General features: G+C 42.4%; 3 protein-coding genes across 9 annotated transcripts in view; all 3 read left to right on the forward strand.

The window, feature by feature from the left end:
- Positions 1 to 4,979, forward strand: part of zyx (zyxin) — a 44,313-nt gene extending 39,334 nt beyond the window's left edge. For 6 of the 7 annotated variants that reach the window (XM_086037546.1, XM_086037544.1, XM_086037541.1 and 3 more), the window contains exons 6-10: positions 629 to 770; positions 869 to 1,038; positions 1,847 to 2,025; positions 2,164 to 2,284; positions 2,892 to 3,852. In XM_086037546.1, coding sequence (XP_085893672.1) covers positions 629 to 770; positions 869 to 1,038; positions 1,847 to 2,025; positions 2,164 to 2,284; positions 2,892 to 2,993 — 714 coding nt within the window. In that variant the 3' untranslated portion in view covers positions 2,994 to 3,852. Of the gene's footprint in view, positions 1 to 628; positions 771 to 868; positions 1,039 to 1,846; positions 2,026 to 2,163; positions 2,285 to 2,891; positions 3,853 to 4,838 lie in introns of those variants that run through there. The other variant, XM_086037542.1, reaches the window with a different exon arrangement.
- A 423-nt stretch (positions 4,980 to 5,402) lies between these two features.
- On the forward strand, positions 5,403 to 17,259 carry kel (Kell metallo-endopeptidase (Kell blood group)). The gene is made up of 17 exons (XM_086037539.1): positions 5,403 to 5,501; positions 7,257 to 7,587; positions 7,670 to 7,894; positions 8,079 to 8,200; positions 9,029 to 9,187; positions 9,256 to 9,327; positions 9,402 to 9,590; positions 11,269 to 11,429; positions 11,510 to 11,765; positions 11,842 to 11,940; positions 12,009 to 12,086; positions 13,240 to 13,346; positions 13,423 to 13,512; positions 13,645 to 13,712; positions 13,791 to 13,945; positions 14,017 to 14,106; positions 15,250 to 17,259. Exons 1-17 carry the CDS (start codon positions 5,427 to 5,429, stop codon positions 15,394 to 15,396), a joined length of 2,424 nt encoding a protein of 807 aa, XP_085893665.1. The 5' UTR covers positions 5,403 to 5,426; the 3' UTR covers positions 15,397 to 17,259.
- Positions 10,831 to 17,267, forward strand: part of ncapd2 (non-SMC condensin I complex, subunit D2) — a 45,224-nt gene continuing 38,787 nt past the window's right edge. The window contains exon 1 of the mRNA XM_086037535.1: positions 10,831 to 10,912. The gene's annotated coding sequence lies outside the window, so the exon portion shown is untranslated. The remainder of the gene's footprint in view (positions 10,913 to 17,267) is intronic.

Below are 17,267 nucleotides of genomic sequence, written 5' to 3' on the forward strand. Positions count from 1 at the left end.
TGTTTGTGGAATATGAGTTAAGCAGCAAAATCCACTCGTTTTTAGCCATCTGTGGGGGCGGCCATTTTGTCACTTCTGTCAACTGAAAATGACATCACAGACCCTCAGGGCTCAGGTAACGACCAATCACGACTGACCTGTTTTCTCAAGCTGAGACTTGATCGGTCGTTAACTGAGCCCTGAGGGTCTGTGATGTCATTTTCAGTCGACAGAAGTGACAAAATGGCCGCCCTCAGAGATGGCTAAAAACAAGTGGATTAACTCTTATTCCACAAACGCAATATTTATCAGAATGCCTTTGTTTCAACTAGTGGGCTTGCATAAAACATATTCTTGAAAAAAATATTTTTGGGTTGACTTCCTTTTAAACATCTGATAGCTGTGTTATTTTACTCCCAAATTTCCACTTTGCTAAGCAGTCTGTTTTCATCTCTCAAATCACCTTCTTGTGGCCGTTGGCCACATGGCGACTGGTAAATACCGACGACGCTCATTCTCCTCCGTTTGCTATCATGTAAATACAGCAAAATGAATATAAATCACCACAAATTTGCAGTCATAGAAGAAATGTTGTTGACTGGACGGAAAAAATAATGAGAAACAATGGATTGCTGATATGTGTGGACAGCCAGCGCCCCCTGGTCCGGTGACAACCTCAGGAGGAGGCGTCCCGCTCAACATGAGGGAAGTGGAGGAACTTGAGAGAATGACCAAGGACTTTATAAAAAACATGGACGCCCACCCACCTGTCGGCCCTGCCCCTCTGACCGGTAGGCCCTTGGCGAAGTCTTTGTCAAACTGCCGGACGCAACAAATACTTGTCGTGTCTTGAATAACCCTTGTGCGCCTGTCTCGACTCTCATTTCAGACGTTTGTGGCAAGTGCGGCGAGGCGCTGTCCCGCACTCAGCCGGCGGTGCGAGCCATGGAGAAACTTTTCCACTCCAACTGCTTCTGTTGCATTACATGCCGTCGCCCCCTGCAGGGCATGCAGTTCTACGACAGGGATGGCGCTCCTGAGTGCGAGGAATGCTACATGGTGAGTGAGGAGACTGCGTCAGATGGTTGGAACGCTCCATATATGTGTGCTAAATAGAATAGAGGGAGTGAGTGTGATTTTTTTTTTTTTTTTTTCATTTTTTTATTTATTTATTTTTTTAACCATTCGAATTTGGCAGAGTTGCAACAACTTGAATTCCAAGGCAATTGCCATATTTGGCTGAATGAAATTCTGCTAACCGATTAATCGGCTGACTAATTAGTAAATATATAATGAATAACATGACATTTTTTTGGTTATAACGTTATAACGTTAAAGATAAGATATACACGCAGAACATTTGACTGGTTTGCGTATTTAGTAAATTTTTACAAATTATTTTTTTGCCGATTTCAGTTTTTGGCATGTCATTGTTTGTTCTAGTGTGTTAATGTGTAAAAAAATAATGATGATAATAATAAATGAAAATATTAAATTCAGCTAAAAATAGGCCAATTTTTGCAGATTTGAAAAGAGCTCAAATTGGCAGATTTAAATCGTCCGACTGATTTATTGGTCGGCCCTAGTAACCACACACTCCTCTGTGGTGTGTTAAGTTTCCAAGACTTTTGTTTTCACTTTACAGGGCATCCATGTTTCAAAAACTGCCTTTTGAACACATGGAGGAGCAACAGTGATTGCTTAAAAATCTGCAAAGTAGTCGGGGCGGGAACGAAGCACTGCATTATTGCGGGGCTTCACCGTACGGAGAAAACTTGGGAACAAAATGCAAAAAAAAAAAACCCATTGCTGTTGAAACAAACTTGATGTGTTTTATATCTCCCATGCTCTCATTGCTCCTCCTCAGAATTCCCTGGCGGTGTGCTCCCGATGCGGGGAGAGGATCACGGACCGTGTGCTGAAAGCGGTCGGTCAGTGTTTCCATTCGCACTGTTTCCGCTGCAGCACCTGCTCCTGCATACTGGAGGGGGCGCCATTCATCACCGACGACAACAATAACCCTTACTGTGTCCAGGATTACCACAGGTGCACATTCCTGCCATTCGCATACATACCAGCGTGATGCAAAAATGAATTGAGCAGCTGTGCAAAACATAGTCATCCTTCATTTGAGACCAATCAGCATGTGGAAATGTCACTTTCTTGACTCTTTTTGGATTCCAGACGTTTCTCCCCGCTGTGTGTCAGCTGCAATGAGCCCATTATTCCAGCGCCGGGCAGCGAGGAGACGGTCAGAGTCGTCGCCCTTGACAAGAACTTCCATCTCAAGTGTTACCGTTGCGAAGTAAGATGGGGTTCTGTCATTTCTCATGTAGTCCCTCTTCTTGGTCTGAAAATATAACTGTTACTACTACATTTTTTTTTTTTTTTTATGTTTGTAGGGGAAGTCAACCCAAACATATTTTTTTTTTCCAGAATCTATTCTGTGCAGCCCCACTAGTTGAGACAAGGAATTCTGATTAATATTGCGTTTGGGGAATACGGGTTAAGCGGCCAAATCATCTCAGGGGGCGGCCATTTTGTCACTTCTGTCCACTGAAAATGACATCACGCAACTGTGATGTACATTTTCAGTCGACAGAAGTGACAAAATGGCCACCCCCGGAGATGGCGAAAACCGGGTGGATTAACTCTTACTCCAAAAACGCAACATTTATCAGAATGCCTTGTTCCAACTAGTGGGCTTCCATAGAACATATTCATGAAAAAAAATATGTTTGGGTTGACTTTCGCTTTAAAGCCAGCAAGCAGCCATTTGAAATGATTTTAGTTTTGTGTCATTGACATGGCTGTGCTCGACAAATTTAAACATCCTCTCATCATTCCATAACGTTTGCCAGGACTTGTAGTATTGACTTTTGTCTTCTGTTCTGTTGTGTTGTGTTCCACAGGACTGTGCTCGCCCTCTCTCCATAGAAGCGGACGAGAACGGCTGCTACCCGCTGGATGGTCGCATCTTGTGTATGAAGTGCCATGCCAAGCGAGCCAATTAGATGCCGCGGTGAATCCCTAATCCCGCCCCCCCCCCCCCCTTCCATCCGCTTAAACCTGAACCAAATCCAAAAGCACAGGTTCCTTTCAGCGCTCGGCCTTGGCGACGCAGGGCTTTATTCAGTGTTCCGTGTGAATGTCCCGCGTGAAACCAGGGTGCGTTTTGCATGCCGTGCCGCGTCCTCTCGTCTTCGTTCGATCCACTTTAGTGCAGAGGTAATGTACTGCACCGCCGTAAAATCTCTTCGTGTAGATTAAGCCTTCCCGTTGTCGTATGTTTATGCTAAAAATGCTCCGCGTTATCTTGCACAGACCGCTCCATCTCCTGCTCTCGTGGCCCTATAAGGATCACGTACAATAGATTCTCTCAGCAGGAGCCTCCTGATTGTTCGCTGCCACTTCAGTTTGGCTGCTGGCTGACGACATCGGCAAATACAATCCTCCTCGATTAACATTTGATTCAAAGTAGTTAAGAGCAGAGTTAAGTGTTACGACGCATGCTGTGAGCCGAGCAAAGCTTTACCAGCACAGATTCCATTCCGGGGATCTCATCATGTAGCTAAAAGTGTCACCAGCATGCCTCCAAACAGGACCTGTTATATGATTTATTCCCGAAAGATGTTTTTATCGTTAGTGTCACTGAGAGTCTTAAAGCTCAAGTACACAATGGTAGGCGCCGTCGTCTGTTCCATCGCGTTAGAACCTCTTTGCTTTACCTCATAATATAATATATGGACCTTTTTTTGTTTTGTTTTTAAATTCCTACTAAGTCAACCCAAACATATTTTTTTTCAAGAATATGTTCTATGCAGGTCCACCAGTAGAAACAAGGCATTCTATAAATATTGCGTTTGTGGAATAAGAGTTAATCCACTTGTTTTTAGCCATCTCAGGGGGCGGCCATTTTGTCATTTCTGTCGACTGTAAATGACATCACAACTACGCAGGGCTCAGCTTTAGAAAACAGGCGAGCCGTGATTTGGTCATTACCTGAGCCCTGGTTAGTTGTGATGTCATTTTCAGTCGACAGAAATGACAAAATGGCCGCCCCCTGAGATGGCTAAAAACAAGTGGATTAACTCTTATTCCACAAACGCAATATTTATCAGAATGCCTTGTTTCAACTAGTGGGCTTGCATAGAACATATTCTTGGAAAAAAAAAAATGTTTGGGTTGCTTTCCACTTTAAGTCTGATTGGCTTTAAGACCTTTTACGTAACATGTTTGAGCTTAGTGACCAAATATTTAGAAGCTGTTTTATGGAAGTGATTGGAACTTTTTATTATTATTATTTTTTTTTGCATCTTTTACTCATTTTTGAGCCCTGTATTTTGACCGCGGATCTCCTCTTGAGGTTAAAGCGAACTCTTCCATTATTCACCTTTTCTACTTCTGTATTGTTTTTATCAGGCTGTATTTCTTGGCATAGTGTATGTCTTCACTCCTATCCTGGCATTGTGCCTTCACTCTTGTATCCCGGAGGCCCCTCACAACGGGCGCCCGGTTGCAACCATCAAAATTCATTCCCGACCGAATCCGGTGCAAGAAATGAACAATAGTGACTCAGCATTGCATGCTCGCTGTGTACTGTAGGTGCTGGTATCCCTCAAGTATTATTATACGGTCGTTTGAACCAACAGCTTTAAATGCCTTTGCGTGCTCAAACACTTACGACAATGCCTGCATTTATCCGGTGTGATGTTGCCTTGTCCTTTTTGTATACCTTTTTTTATATAAACAACTGTTTGATATGTGTGCGAATGTATGTGTTGAAAACATTTACCCCCGTTCTCAAAATAAAGGAGTAAAATGTTGGCTGTTTTTATTTATTTATTTTATTTCATTAGGTACCCGTGCGCCTTGAGCAAAAGTGTCATCCGACACGTGACGAGCACAAAACGTGTCCGCGCCCACCGCCCCACGCTTGGATGACGAAAACGCACCACGCTGTTGGCGGACCCCACACGTCTCGTATCAGTCGCCACCAGCCGCGCGTTGCCCTGATAATGACGACAGCGCGTGTGCGCGTCTAGGAATGTTTACATTCTATAATTTGTCATGTTTACTCGTATCCATTGCCGCGTAACAATAATCAAACGCCATTGATTGGCCAGGATTGATTTGTTCAATGTTGTGTTGCCAGACCTAGACAGCGGACGTATCCGGTGTTGCATCTTGGAGCCTTGTTTGTCTACGTTTCATTCACCACAATGCATCCTGAAAGTATCCAACCACACTGCCTGAAAATAGTCTGCGGTGTATATGTTCAGGAGAGTTTTTTTTTTCTTTTTTTTTTTTTTTATTATCAGTCTGGCAAGAAGAAAGACCTGAGTGATAACAGCAGATAAAGAGCTGAGAGGACAGCTGTGTGACGGAAGAGGTGTGGGGGGGGGGGGTCTGAAGCTGAAACGTATGTAAGACATCAGATGTAAAAGATGGACTCTGCCAGCAGAGAACTGCAGCAAGACATCCAAATGCTAAGAATGAGTGAAACTCCAAAAGCGATTCAGGTAGGGCAGAAAATGTTCTTGTATTCGTATGGGATACCGTATGTAAGGGGTATTTACCTTTGCAAATGCACAAGTGTTTATCAGGAAACGTCTTTTGCCTCTTAATGGCCTTCGCTGACTATAATAGAAGTAAACAAACCTGACTGAGCGTGTTGTGCTAGATAAACGCCACTTCTTATTGTAAACACCATTTGACTGAGAAACTCAAGCGTTCAAATCCTACAGTATTTAGACCCTCGTCTAATTTGGCTTGTACCAGATAAACAAAACTAACCTCAATATCGTCAACTCCCCCCTTCCGGCCGACGTTATAAAGTACCGAAAGCTAACCGTAAATATTTAAAAACTCCTTTATTCCAAATGACATCAGGGCCTTGAATAATAACATGTATTGCTAGATCTGCCTGTTAATGTCACTGTTGTCCTACATTTTGCTTTTATATAATTTAGTATTTGAGACAAAAGACAATTTCCATTTTGTGGACAATAAGTGAAACTAACTAGTCAGCTCCTATATGGAAATTGTTCTTCACTAAATTGTGAGTGATGCTGTATCAACAGTACGGGCTATAACGTACAGTAGGGGTTTAGTCACTTAATCGAAGCGTTGACTGTAATGTATATAGAGTTTTATGTTAATTCATTGATTTCACTTGTATTATGGCTAATTTGTTGTTTGTATGTAAAGTGCTTTGTTACAGCTCTAGCTGTTGTGTAATGCGCTATACAAATAAAATTGTGTTGTACCATGTCTTCTAAAGCTTGACGTCGACTAATCACGTTTTTAGCATCTAGTCTTCGAATTGACCAATTTACAGAAGACTTTAGACTCACCCGTCTGCTGCCGTCGTCAGACTGTAAGGCTACGTGGATCAGCAAAATGTCCAGCCAGCAAGGCAAATCGTCTTCATACAGTCATGGAAGAAATAATGAGACCAGCCTGGTTTCTTCAGTTTGTTGTTCATTTTAAATGTCAGGTACAACTAAAGGTAAAAAAAATAAATTTAAGGACCAATATAAGGATGACAAAAAGAGCTAGTAAGAGTTATTGTAGGAGCTGATATAGTGCTGTTTTCTTGATAATGACCAAAATTACAATCAAAAGCTATGGCATTGTACGGCCAAAAACGTGCTAAGACATATGTTGTCTTTTCTGTTGGTCATGTGATGCAGATTTACTAGTACCAGGCTTTAAAATGAACAAGAAACTGAAGAAAGCAACTTGGTCTAATAGGTTTTAGCCACATTTGGGTGGGATTAGCGGTTAGCCTCGCTAGCTTCAGCTATTCAGCTTGCCGCTAGTCCTAGAATTTTCGTAAAACAGGACTGGCGGGGGCGAACAAAAGTAGGGGCCTGAAGTGAAGCTCCAACTTTGTCGCCAAAGTGTTATGGCCAATAATACGCGGACAGCAACCGTTTAATAATGAGAACTTTAATCGAAGGACAAGAGGCCTTCTGCTGCGTGGTTTGTCAACCTAGGTTACATGCTAGAAGAGTTTGACAGCCAAAAAGCTTTTAAACTGGCGCTGAATTGCAGCCAGGGACAGAAAAAACTCTAGCCAGGCATCAACTAACTGCTAACTACTCAATTCCATAGGTAGGGCAATGTTATGCTCACAAAAGTCCAAGATGTCAAATGCTAATGGCTAGCTCATATTGATCTATGAAACGAACTTGAAAGAGGAAGTGTATATAGCCCATAACTGGCATTGTTGTTATCGAAAAAGGATTGTCGTCTTTCATTATACTTCATAGACTGAGCTATCAGCGCGGCCGTCGTCACAGCCAGAACCGGAGAGGCGGCTTCCCGACCCAGCTTTATTTCAGCGGAAACTCTCCACCCAGGACCCCGCAGAGGCCCAGCCACAAACTGAGCTGGAGCTTCAGAAGTCTCCTGCGCAGCGACTACAAGAGTCAGACCTCGAGTACCAGCAACCTGACGAACGAATTAAACCGGCATGGATAAAGCGCAGCTGCACGCTCGCCGTCTTCATTTTGGGATTCTGTTTGTGCGCCGTTTTCCTTGGGATGGTTTACTACATGCATCACTCTCTTCGTCGCAGGAACCAGAACCAGGAAATTATTGGTGGGCCCGAACAAACGCGCGGACACAAAATAAACACACTATTATCCATGGGTCTAATTCTTTTCCCACTCGTTCCTTGTAGTAAGCCCTTGTGACTCCCCGGCTTGTCAGAGGGCCGCGGTCCATCTCTCCATGTCTGCGGACCCCTTTACGCACCCCTGTGACTACTTCCTCTTTTCATGCGGACCCGACAGACCTTCGCCAGAAGTCCAGGGACACCAGAGAGAAAAATCCAGAAGAGATGTAAAAGAGAAGAGGACACTGGACAGAAAAGCGGAACTGCTGCAGTATCTCAGAGAGATTTTAGGTAGGGAGTTTTTAGCCATTTTTGACGAGTTAAAAAAAAAAAAAAATATATATATATATATATATATATATATATATATATACATATATATATATATATATATATATATATATATATATATATATATATATATGTATATATATATATTAAGGATCTTTTTCACTGAATTGTTTCAAATTTCCAGAATCAAATGATGGGCTTGAAAGTTCAGCTGTGCAGAAAGCAAAAGGGTTCTATCGCACCTGTTTGGACACAGAGTCCTTGAATACTGCCGGGGAGGAGCCTTTCCTCGCAATCATCCACAAAGTGAGTCAATGAATGATACACGAGACGGACGTAAGAATTGGGACAAGTGCTGTCAAGCGATTAAAAATTCTTAACTGATTAATCGCAAAATTTTCCATAATTGATCGCACTTATCAAGTACAATTTTTACGAAGCTTGGAGCCGATATTTACTGAAGTAAAATGTTTAAAGTAATGTGGAAAAAAAAATAAAAGTGTATTTTGATTCAAAGACTGTTCTAATAGCTTTCTTTGGTCCTTGAATACGATTCTTTTCCTGTAAAATACAACAGTTGAACGATACACCAAAGATGTACAACTAATGTGGTATTTGAATTTGGCTTTCCAAAGTGTGCAAAATATTTTGGATTTCTCCAATGAGCCGTCAAGCAACTTTTTAAAGTAAAACTACCTAAAAGTCCGTCTTTGCGACAGTGAGTCTCCTCGAAGTTTGGCTGCACAGTGAGCAGAGATCAGCTGCTACAGGAAGTAAAGAAAACCGAGTTAACTGAGTTAATTATTTTTTTAGTGCGTTATAAAATCTAAATTAATCCCCATAGTTAATGCTTTAACTTTGACAGCCCTAACTGGGACACGTTTCACCTCAGGTGACGTGAGCAAGTGTCCACATACTTTTGTCCATACCATGTATTTTTTTAAAGGGTGGCCTCCTCTCTGACACCAGGTGCATTGTCAAATCAATGCTAAACAATTTTTTCCCCGCCTCTTACGAATAGTTGAGATCTCTTTTAAAGGGTTCTCATTTTTACTTAACTACCTTTAAAAAAAAAAAAAAGTAAAGTATATTATTACTTTTTTAATTTGTTGTGTTCCTTCTCTGTGGCTGCAGCTTGGGGGTTGGTCAGTGTCGGGCCAGTGGAATCAGACCGACTTCAACTCCACCCTCAGCGTGCTGATGAGAGACTACGCCACCTTCCCCTTCTTCAACGTCTACGTTGGCAAAGACCCCACCGACACGTCCGGCGAGCCGACCAAACGATACATACACGTCAGTCTTTATAGTTTCACACGCCGTGAACACGGCGCATTGCGTTGACGCCGTCCCTCTGCCGTCAGATCGATCAGCCCGACCCGTTGATCCCGATCGAATGGAACAGCGAGACTGAGAAGTCTCAAGTTACAAGGGAGGTTGGTGAAATGACAACACTCGCGCGCCTCCATGTCGGGATACTTCCACACTCTTGCTCCTCGTCCTCGCATAGAGGCTGCTCCCTTTCTTGGATTCGTGCGATAAGTACCTGGCGCTGCTGGGGGCCCCGCCGGGCAGCGGCATGATCCACGTCGGCGCATTCGTCTCGCTGTCTTCCGAGCTGGCTTTGCCAGTGGCGCCTGTGAGCCACCGCAGGGCCAAAGGGCAGCTCTATCGGCGCTTGACCATCAAGGAGCTGCAGGTACAGATCCTCGTGACAGTTTGCATCCGCTTATAGTTTACATTACTCGCTAGGTAACGAGTGCTCTCCTTTTTTTTTGCTTCATATACTTTCTATCCATCCATCCATGCATCCATCCAATTTGACAGTGACTCACCAATAAACGTCGTGTTAAGTGTCTCAATAGGAATTCAAGCCACAAATCCACTTTTGAAGTTGGAAACTGGGCAAACAAAGGGATGGAAAGCGAGTCCATCCTAGCTTTATTTAAGACGTCATGGTTGCGATTAGGCATGTAATTGATGAAATTATTGAAAATCGATTCGTCCCGATTAATCGATTCGAAAAATCGAAAACTCCAGTTGATTAAATTCATCTACAAAATGTTGTCTTGAAACATTTTTTTCGTTACGGATGCATAGCACATTTTGAGTGTGTAGATCAAATTATGCGCTCGCACCAAACAATCTTATAGCAGTCTTATAAAAGTCGAAAAATCGGGAACTGAAAATCGAATAGAATCGGGGCTTGAGTGAATCGTTACACCCCTAGATGCGATGCATCTAACCTGAGAAGCGATATTAAGCAGCTGCACTTATTGTACTAAAAAGTCTTTGGACTGTTAAACAGTACATGTATTTGATTTGTGGACGGTTGTTTTTAAAACAATATCTTAGTTTTTACTACACAATACTTAGTGATTTTTTTTTTCTAAATCTTGCCCACAAGAAATACATACAATTAAAAACAAATAGAGCTAGCTAGCCAGCTAGTTGAGATTGAGGAGACAATTTATGCTACGCTAAAGAGTTGAGCACTTGACAATTTCCTGTATTATGTCAAACATTTACTGTTACTATTGAATTTACTACTTCATTAGGTTAGTGATAGTCCATTGTACAAAATTGGGTTACGGTGATACCCCAGGAACAGAACTCAACCTAGGGTTGCCAACTGGCCCGTATTAGCCGGGACGTCCCGTATTTTGGGCTAATTTGGTTTGTCTCATACGGGTCCTTAAATATCCCGTATATTGACCATCAACTCTTGCAAATACAGAAAACTGCCGATCCTGTAATATAAGATGCTTTTAGTAAAGCTTTGGATGGCGATCGATTGTCAACAACGACGTACACAGACGGGTTGGCAGCTCAATGTCCTTTACTTGTATACTTGCTCGAACAATATTACTGGTTCTTAAGCAGTGATAGCACATTACAGCGCTCGTAATGGAGACTCTCGGTACTACACATGACAGATCCTTTTTGGCTGCGCAAAATGACAGAGGACTGCTTGAGTCAGTCAAAAGCAGCCAGAAATATCCATGGAAAAAAAATAATTTGGTGAGTCACACTCCTCTTTTACATTTCAGATTTCTTACACACGTTTTTTGATGAAAAGAGCCAAATTTGGGTTTCATATGAGGTGACATATTGTCGCTGTACTGTGAAAAACACTGCCCATATTTTCATTTTTTTTCTTATTTTTACGTGAATGTGGTTTCGGCATTAACGTGAAAATTAGAAGAAAAAAAAATGCAAAATTCATACATCATGCTCACACCACCGTGGCACCGTGCACCTGTCCCTTATTTAGGAGTGAGAAAGTTGGCAACCCTAACTCTACCCCCTGTCATTCTCATCCCAATGGGGCGCCGTGCTGTTGAATTCATCTCACCCCTGCACGTGTCTATGCGCAGCTTAAGGCCCCGGCAATTGACTGGTTGGGTTGCCTGCAGGCCGCGTTCCATTCGCAGCCGCTCATCGAAGACGACCACGTCCTCCTGCACAACTTGCCTTACATCGTGCACATGTCGCGCACCATCAGCAAATGGATGACCAAGCACGAGCTGAGCTCCAGGTACTGTAAGTGACCCGCAATGCACCTTCCCTCACGAGCTTCCTCTGCTTAGTCTCAGGACCCGCTGTCATTCTGCTCAGTGGCCCCCTCCACACATTCATGGTGCTCAACTTGCTGCACACCCTCCTGCCCGCCCTGGACTCCAGATTCTCGGAAACGGCAAATAATTTGTCAGCGGCTCTGGGCCATGCAGTGAGGCAAGGCGGTGTAAGGACAGACGCTTTGAGTGAGGTCTTGACGACGGCCCCTCGCTGGAAACACTGCGTGCTGGAAACCCGGCGGGGCTTCGACGGGGTTCTGGCACATCTGTTCGGAGAGAACTTCGTCAGCGGGGAGGTGCGGAGACATCTCGCGGGAATTTCGAGCGCATTAACGTGAGATATTGCCACTGAATGTCTTTGTTGTCGGGCAGGCGGAGGAGCTGATTGAAAATATCTTGTCCTCCTTCAAGTCGCGACTCCACAAACTCAAGTGGCGCGACTGGAAGACATTCACGTTTGTTATGAGAAAGGTGATTTAGAGCATAAGTTTGCCTTTGAACCTCAAAGTGGATATAAATAATGGTTTTCTTTCCTTCAGGTTCACTCCGTAACTCCAAGAATTGTCACTGCAAAAGCAAAATCCAGCGAGGCGGAGCTTGACCTGCTTTATTCAGAGGTAGGGTAAATTAATTTCCGAAATAGACTGCTCGCTCTATAGCCTGGAATGGGTAAACCCAGTTCTTGCACGGATTTATAGAGATTGCCTATCTTATGCTGCCATCTTGGTCATTATTTTTTAGCGTAGCCCTTTTATAGGGAAAGGAACCATATTTAGTAACTTCAAAATGGTCAACACACGTCTCGCTATATAACGACGTAGAACTTTGAGATATATCCCAGCCAAACTGCCAAATGATTAAATGTCATGAAAAAGAACAATATAATATTTTTTTTATATGATAACAATTAAAAGATTTATTAGAATAATAATTTGGGGTGGGGTCGGAATTTGAATGTGTACCCTAATGGAAATAGCTGGATTGCCATGTTAGCGATTGTCGGTTAGCTTGTTGTTAGCAAGCCACTTCCTGATTCAGGCACGATGACTAAGGAAGGCAGGACCCTACCAATTTTTGTATGTGGGATGTCTCTAGCTTTGACATGAGTATATCAATTCCTGTATAACAAAAAATGGGGGAAAAACTGAAGCTGTTTGTTTATCCATTTGTACATTAGTTAGCAGGCTACTTCCTGGCTAAGGCAAGGGTGATGGTGCCATTGTAACTAAAACAGCAAAAGGAGAAAATCAATTCCTCCAAAAAAAAGGAGAAAAAAATTGTGGATGGATTTATTTGTAATTATTGGTATTATTCATATATTAACAGGCCGCTTCATGGTTCATGGAGGATGAGAGGAGCGTACCATTTTTTATTCTTGGGCCGGGTGGGACACGGTTCCGCCATAACGTGTAACAGCAAAATAACAAAATGAATTCCTCCATAGCAAGGTGAAAAAAAAAAATTGAGCACCATATTTATGTTTTGTCCATCAGTATATCTTAGTTAGCAGACTACTTTCTGGTTTGTAGTTTTTAAGCCTTAAAATGTTGGAATTGAAACCCAGAAGGAGAAAATTTAATTCCTCAAACTAAAGTGGAAAAATTCTTAGCACCATATTATAATATTCCATTCATGTCTGCATTTGTATTTTTTATTTTTATTTTTTTTGTCCACCTCCTGCATTTTGACTCAAAATTCCTTGGTCACAAGCACATGACAAAAAGTCCAAAAATGAAGATCGTCACTGACTCCACTCTTGCACGATTCCAGGTGTCCATCAGCCTCAACAACTTCTTCTCCAACTACCTGCAGCTGCTGTCCTTGTTGCAAAAGCGTCGTAGTAGACTCTTGCATGAGGACCACGACGGCGCCGATATGTACGTTTCTCATTTACCTCCCACCTGCCGTACTGTACATTCACCCCAAACTTTGTTGTCGTTCTTTGCTTTCAAGTCTGTCCGTCGCGCCGTCTCTTCTGGGCAATGAACTGATCATTCCCATGGGAATTTTTATCCCTCCTCTCTTCCATCACACATACCCAAGGTAAGGAATTTCCTTTTGTATAATTAATGATGTTGCGTAACGTTTTGTGATTTATTTTTATTGAGGGGCGCGGGGTACTCGGATGCTGTTCCAGAACCATAAAACGTGACATTTGCGTCCTTTCTTAAACAGAGCTATGAATTACGGCGTGATGGGTTTCCTCCTGGCCAAAGACCTCCTTCACGTGCTGCTACCTGACAGTGAGTAAGAAGGCTTTAGTTTGCAAGCGTAAACACTGCGTCGATGTCCTGTGACAGCACTTTTGTGTTGTTTTGCAGTTTACTCCCAGAGTGAGACGGTGCCCGCCGAGGGCCAGTGCGTGTGGTCCCGCTACCGCTCGGTGACCAGCGAGGAGAGCGGGGCGCTTCCACTTCCTGTCGCTCAGCAGCAGGAAGTGTGGGTGCAGTTTTCGGCACTGCAGATAGCATTGGAGGTGCGGAGTTTGAGTTTGTTGCATTTGCGCTGTGCTGGTGTAAGAGGGTAAAAGTGTGTTTTGTTTGGCAGGCGTATCAGAAGAGTGTGAAGAAGCAGCCGGCAGTCATGTCCATCTCTGGATTTTCGCACACGCATCTGTTTTTTATGGCGTTCTCTCAGGTACTTTTCTTTTCCACCTCATTTCATAGGGCTGGGCGATATTGGCCTTAAAATGAAATTTCTGATTTCAGAGAAGTTTTGCTCTTTTTTTTTTTTTCTTTCTGGGATTTGATTTATTTCTCAAGATTTGAAATTGTCTTTTTCCAAGCATTACTGTCCTTCCTCCTCCAGTTATTCTTCTTGATCCAAATCGTGTAAAAGTATTTTTCACTCACATCTGTACATAATTAAATCTAATTGAAGTTAATTTGGTTATCTAAACATTAAAAAGGGAACAAACATTTTTTTCAAGAATATATTTTATGCAAGCCCACTAGTTGAAATAAGAGTTAATCCACTCGTTTTTAGTCATCTCCGGGGGCGGCCATTTTGTCACTTCTGTCCACTAAAAATGACATCACAACTACCCAGGGCTCAGGTAACGACCAATCACGCCTCAGCTTTAGAAAACAGGCGAGCTGTGATTGGTCGTTCCCTGAGCCCTGGGTAGTTGTGATGTCATTTTCAGTCGACAGAAAGGACAAAATGGCCGCCCCCTGAGATGGCTAAAAATGGGTGGATTTTGCTGCTTAACTTATTTTACGCACTATTAATCAGAACGCCGTGTTTCAACTAGTGGGCCTGCTGGGAACACATTCTTTAAAAAAAATATGTTTGGGTTGATTTCCACTTTAATTTTGTTTGTTAACCATCTTTCTACATGGTGACTTGTATAATTGTATATTATGAAATGGGATTAAATGTTTTGTCATTGCACATGTCACAATTACAGAGCAACAAAATTTGCAACATGTCCAAGAGACATAATAAACAATTACCAACAGAAAGAGACTTCTCAGATAAAAAATCATGTCAGTTCAATGCACGCCGATCTGACAATGACTGGCGAAAGCAAACCAATTAAAAAAAATAAATAAAATTAATTAAATTTAAAAAAACATCTATCCCAGCGGCTCTGTAGAAAAGTTGCTAAGTATAGCAAATTTGACAAAACTTTTTTTAATGCTGTTCACTGGCACGCACAAACATTTCTTAAAAAAAAAAATCTAACAAATAAACCTGAAATTAATCAATAAAATCAATATGGTCTTTTTTTTTTTTTTTTTTAAATCGCACCAACTCACACGTGTGGTCCTCCCACAGGTCAACTGTGACGCTGACCGATATCACCACTTGATGCCTCTCGAGCCGTCCTTCCTTGTCACAGCCGTTTGTGCCAAATCTCGTCTTTGTCCCACAAAGCTGCAATGCCCCAAAACAACTCAGCGGCATTCGTCGCACGGATGCTGAAAGTGCTTTAAGGATACTCAAAACAGTTCTCGGGTGTCTTCATAACTTGTTTGTACCTTTTGCCGTGCTGAAATTAGCCCGTTTTAAGGGCCGGGCCTGTCTCATGCCGGCCCACAAACTGCTCGGCCAACGGCAGGTACGGCTCTCGTTACCATGACGACCAGTGGGCTGGAGTGTGCGTGCGTGCCGGCCGGCACTCGGTGACGAGTGTGCGTTACGACCGGCTGCTTGTTTCTGCTAACGGAAGCAGAGCCCGGAATGTGGATGGGGAAGAGGACAAAAAAAAAAAAAGACAAGTATCCTTAAGGACAAAGTATTTTTAATATATAATATTCATTAATTATTACTATATAATAAGTTTAGTATTTCATACACTAAACTGTGTGTATGTGGCACAAGGACACATTACAAAACCGCCTGCGTCGAAGCCACATCGACAACTTAACGAGCAATCAATTGCAGAAGCCAAACGGAAGCTAATGCTGATAGCATCCGCCAAAAATCTTTGCAGCTCTGCTTACCTTGCATAGTGTAGCTGTGTGGTGCCTGACCTTGCCAAAACGCAAATAGCCCCAAAACACTCCCATGCTTAACTGAAGCTATCATTGCTAACACTGTTAGCTAATGTTACTCTGTGCTCCCTGCAGCTCCGCTTACCTTTCACTTTTGACATGCTAGCGCTTCGACTGCCGCTTGAAAGTGACTCTTTCGTTCGGGAACTTTGGCCAGCCTAGCCGCCAAGTCATTACTGGAGAATCTAGTACAGCTCGCTCACAGACACATTTTCAGTAAGTGGCAGAAAATTTAACTGGTTGTTTTATATCAAACTTGTTGGATGGGTAGGCACTCCAGACAGACAAATAGTCAAGATTTTCATAATCTGTCCAATTCACGACCAGTACAGGTATATCCTCCACTGCGCTGTAACATTGTGTACATACGCAAACTTTTGTTACATTCATACAAGTGATGTGTAAAATGACAAATCTTCTATTATGAGCCTTGTTTGCATGCTGTATTATTTGCACAGATGGTCGGTGTTCACTTGTGTTGTGCTGTAAAATCATAATAATGTTAAATAAACTGTCATGGTCCATTCAATGAAAGTGATTACTGACGGAAGCGCGGTTAAAATAACATGGCGGACTGACCGATAGACGATTAGTTTGGTTTGGCTTGGAAAAAAAATGACGGCAATATTTAGTAAAATGCCCACCTCGGGACATTTCATTGTTACAGATGTCAATGATAAAATATTTTATATTTGCAGCTGTCATGTTTATCATCATTCTCTTCATAAGGTACTCTGAAAGAACCCAAACATCTTTTTTTTCAAGAATATGTTCCCAGCAGGCCTAATTGAAACAAATTGAAGCAAAATCCAGCCGTTTTTAGCCATCTCAGGGGGCGGCCATTTTGTCATTTCTGTTGACTGAAAATGGCATCACAACTACACAGGGCTTAGGGAACTGACCAATCACAGCTCGCCTGTTTTCTATAGCTGAGCCGTGATTGGTCGTTACCTGAGCAACTGTGATTTTCAGTCGACAGAAGTGACAAAATGGCCGCCCCCGCAGATGGCTAAAAACGAGTGGATTAACTCTTACTCCACAAACGCAATATTTATCAGAATGCCTTGTTTCAACTAGTGGGCTTGTATAGAACATATTCTTGAAAAAAATATGTATGGGTTGATTTCCCACTTTAAAATCTGATACGTATGTGTTTTTAAAGGTTATTTGTTAACCTTATGTTCTCGTTTTTAAAGTCGCATGCGACAACAGTTGAGAACGAATATTTTCATATTCAGTTCTGTATTCAACGACATGGACATGGATTAAAAAAATATATAATCAAATGTAATGACTTGT

Source organism: Filicampus tigris, chromosome 8, assembly GCF_054856515.1.
Source record: "Filicampus tigris isolate MCC_2025a chromosome 8, RoL_Ftig_1.0, whole genome shotgun sequence".
Classification (NCBI taxonomy): Eukaryota; Metazoa; Chordata; class Actinopteri; order Syngnathiformes; family Syngnathidae; genus Filicampus; species Filicampus tigris.

Excerpts from the sequence above, each read along its gene's own strand:
- kel (XM_086037539.1), top strand. The coding sequence starts at position 5,427 with ATGGACTCTGCCAGCAGAGAACTGCAGCAAGACATCCAAATGCTAAGA. Across the intron at positions 11,766-11,841 it reads AGAACTTCGTCAGCGGGGAG|GCGGAGGAGCTGATTGAAAA; the intron begins GTGCGGAGACAT and ends GTTGTCGGGCAG. Across the intron at positions 14,107-15,249 it reads TTTTTATGGCGTTCTCTCAG|GTCAACTGTGACGCTGACCG; the intron begins GTACTTTTCTTT and ends GTCCTCCCACAG.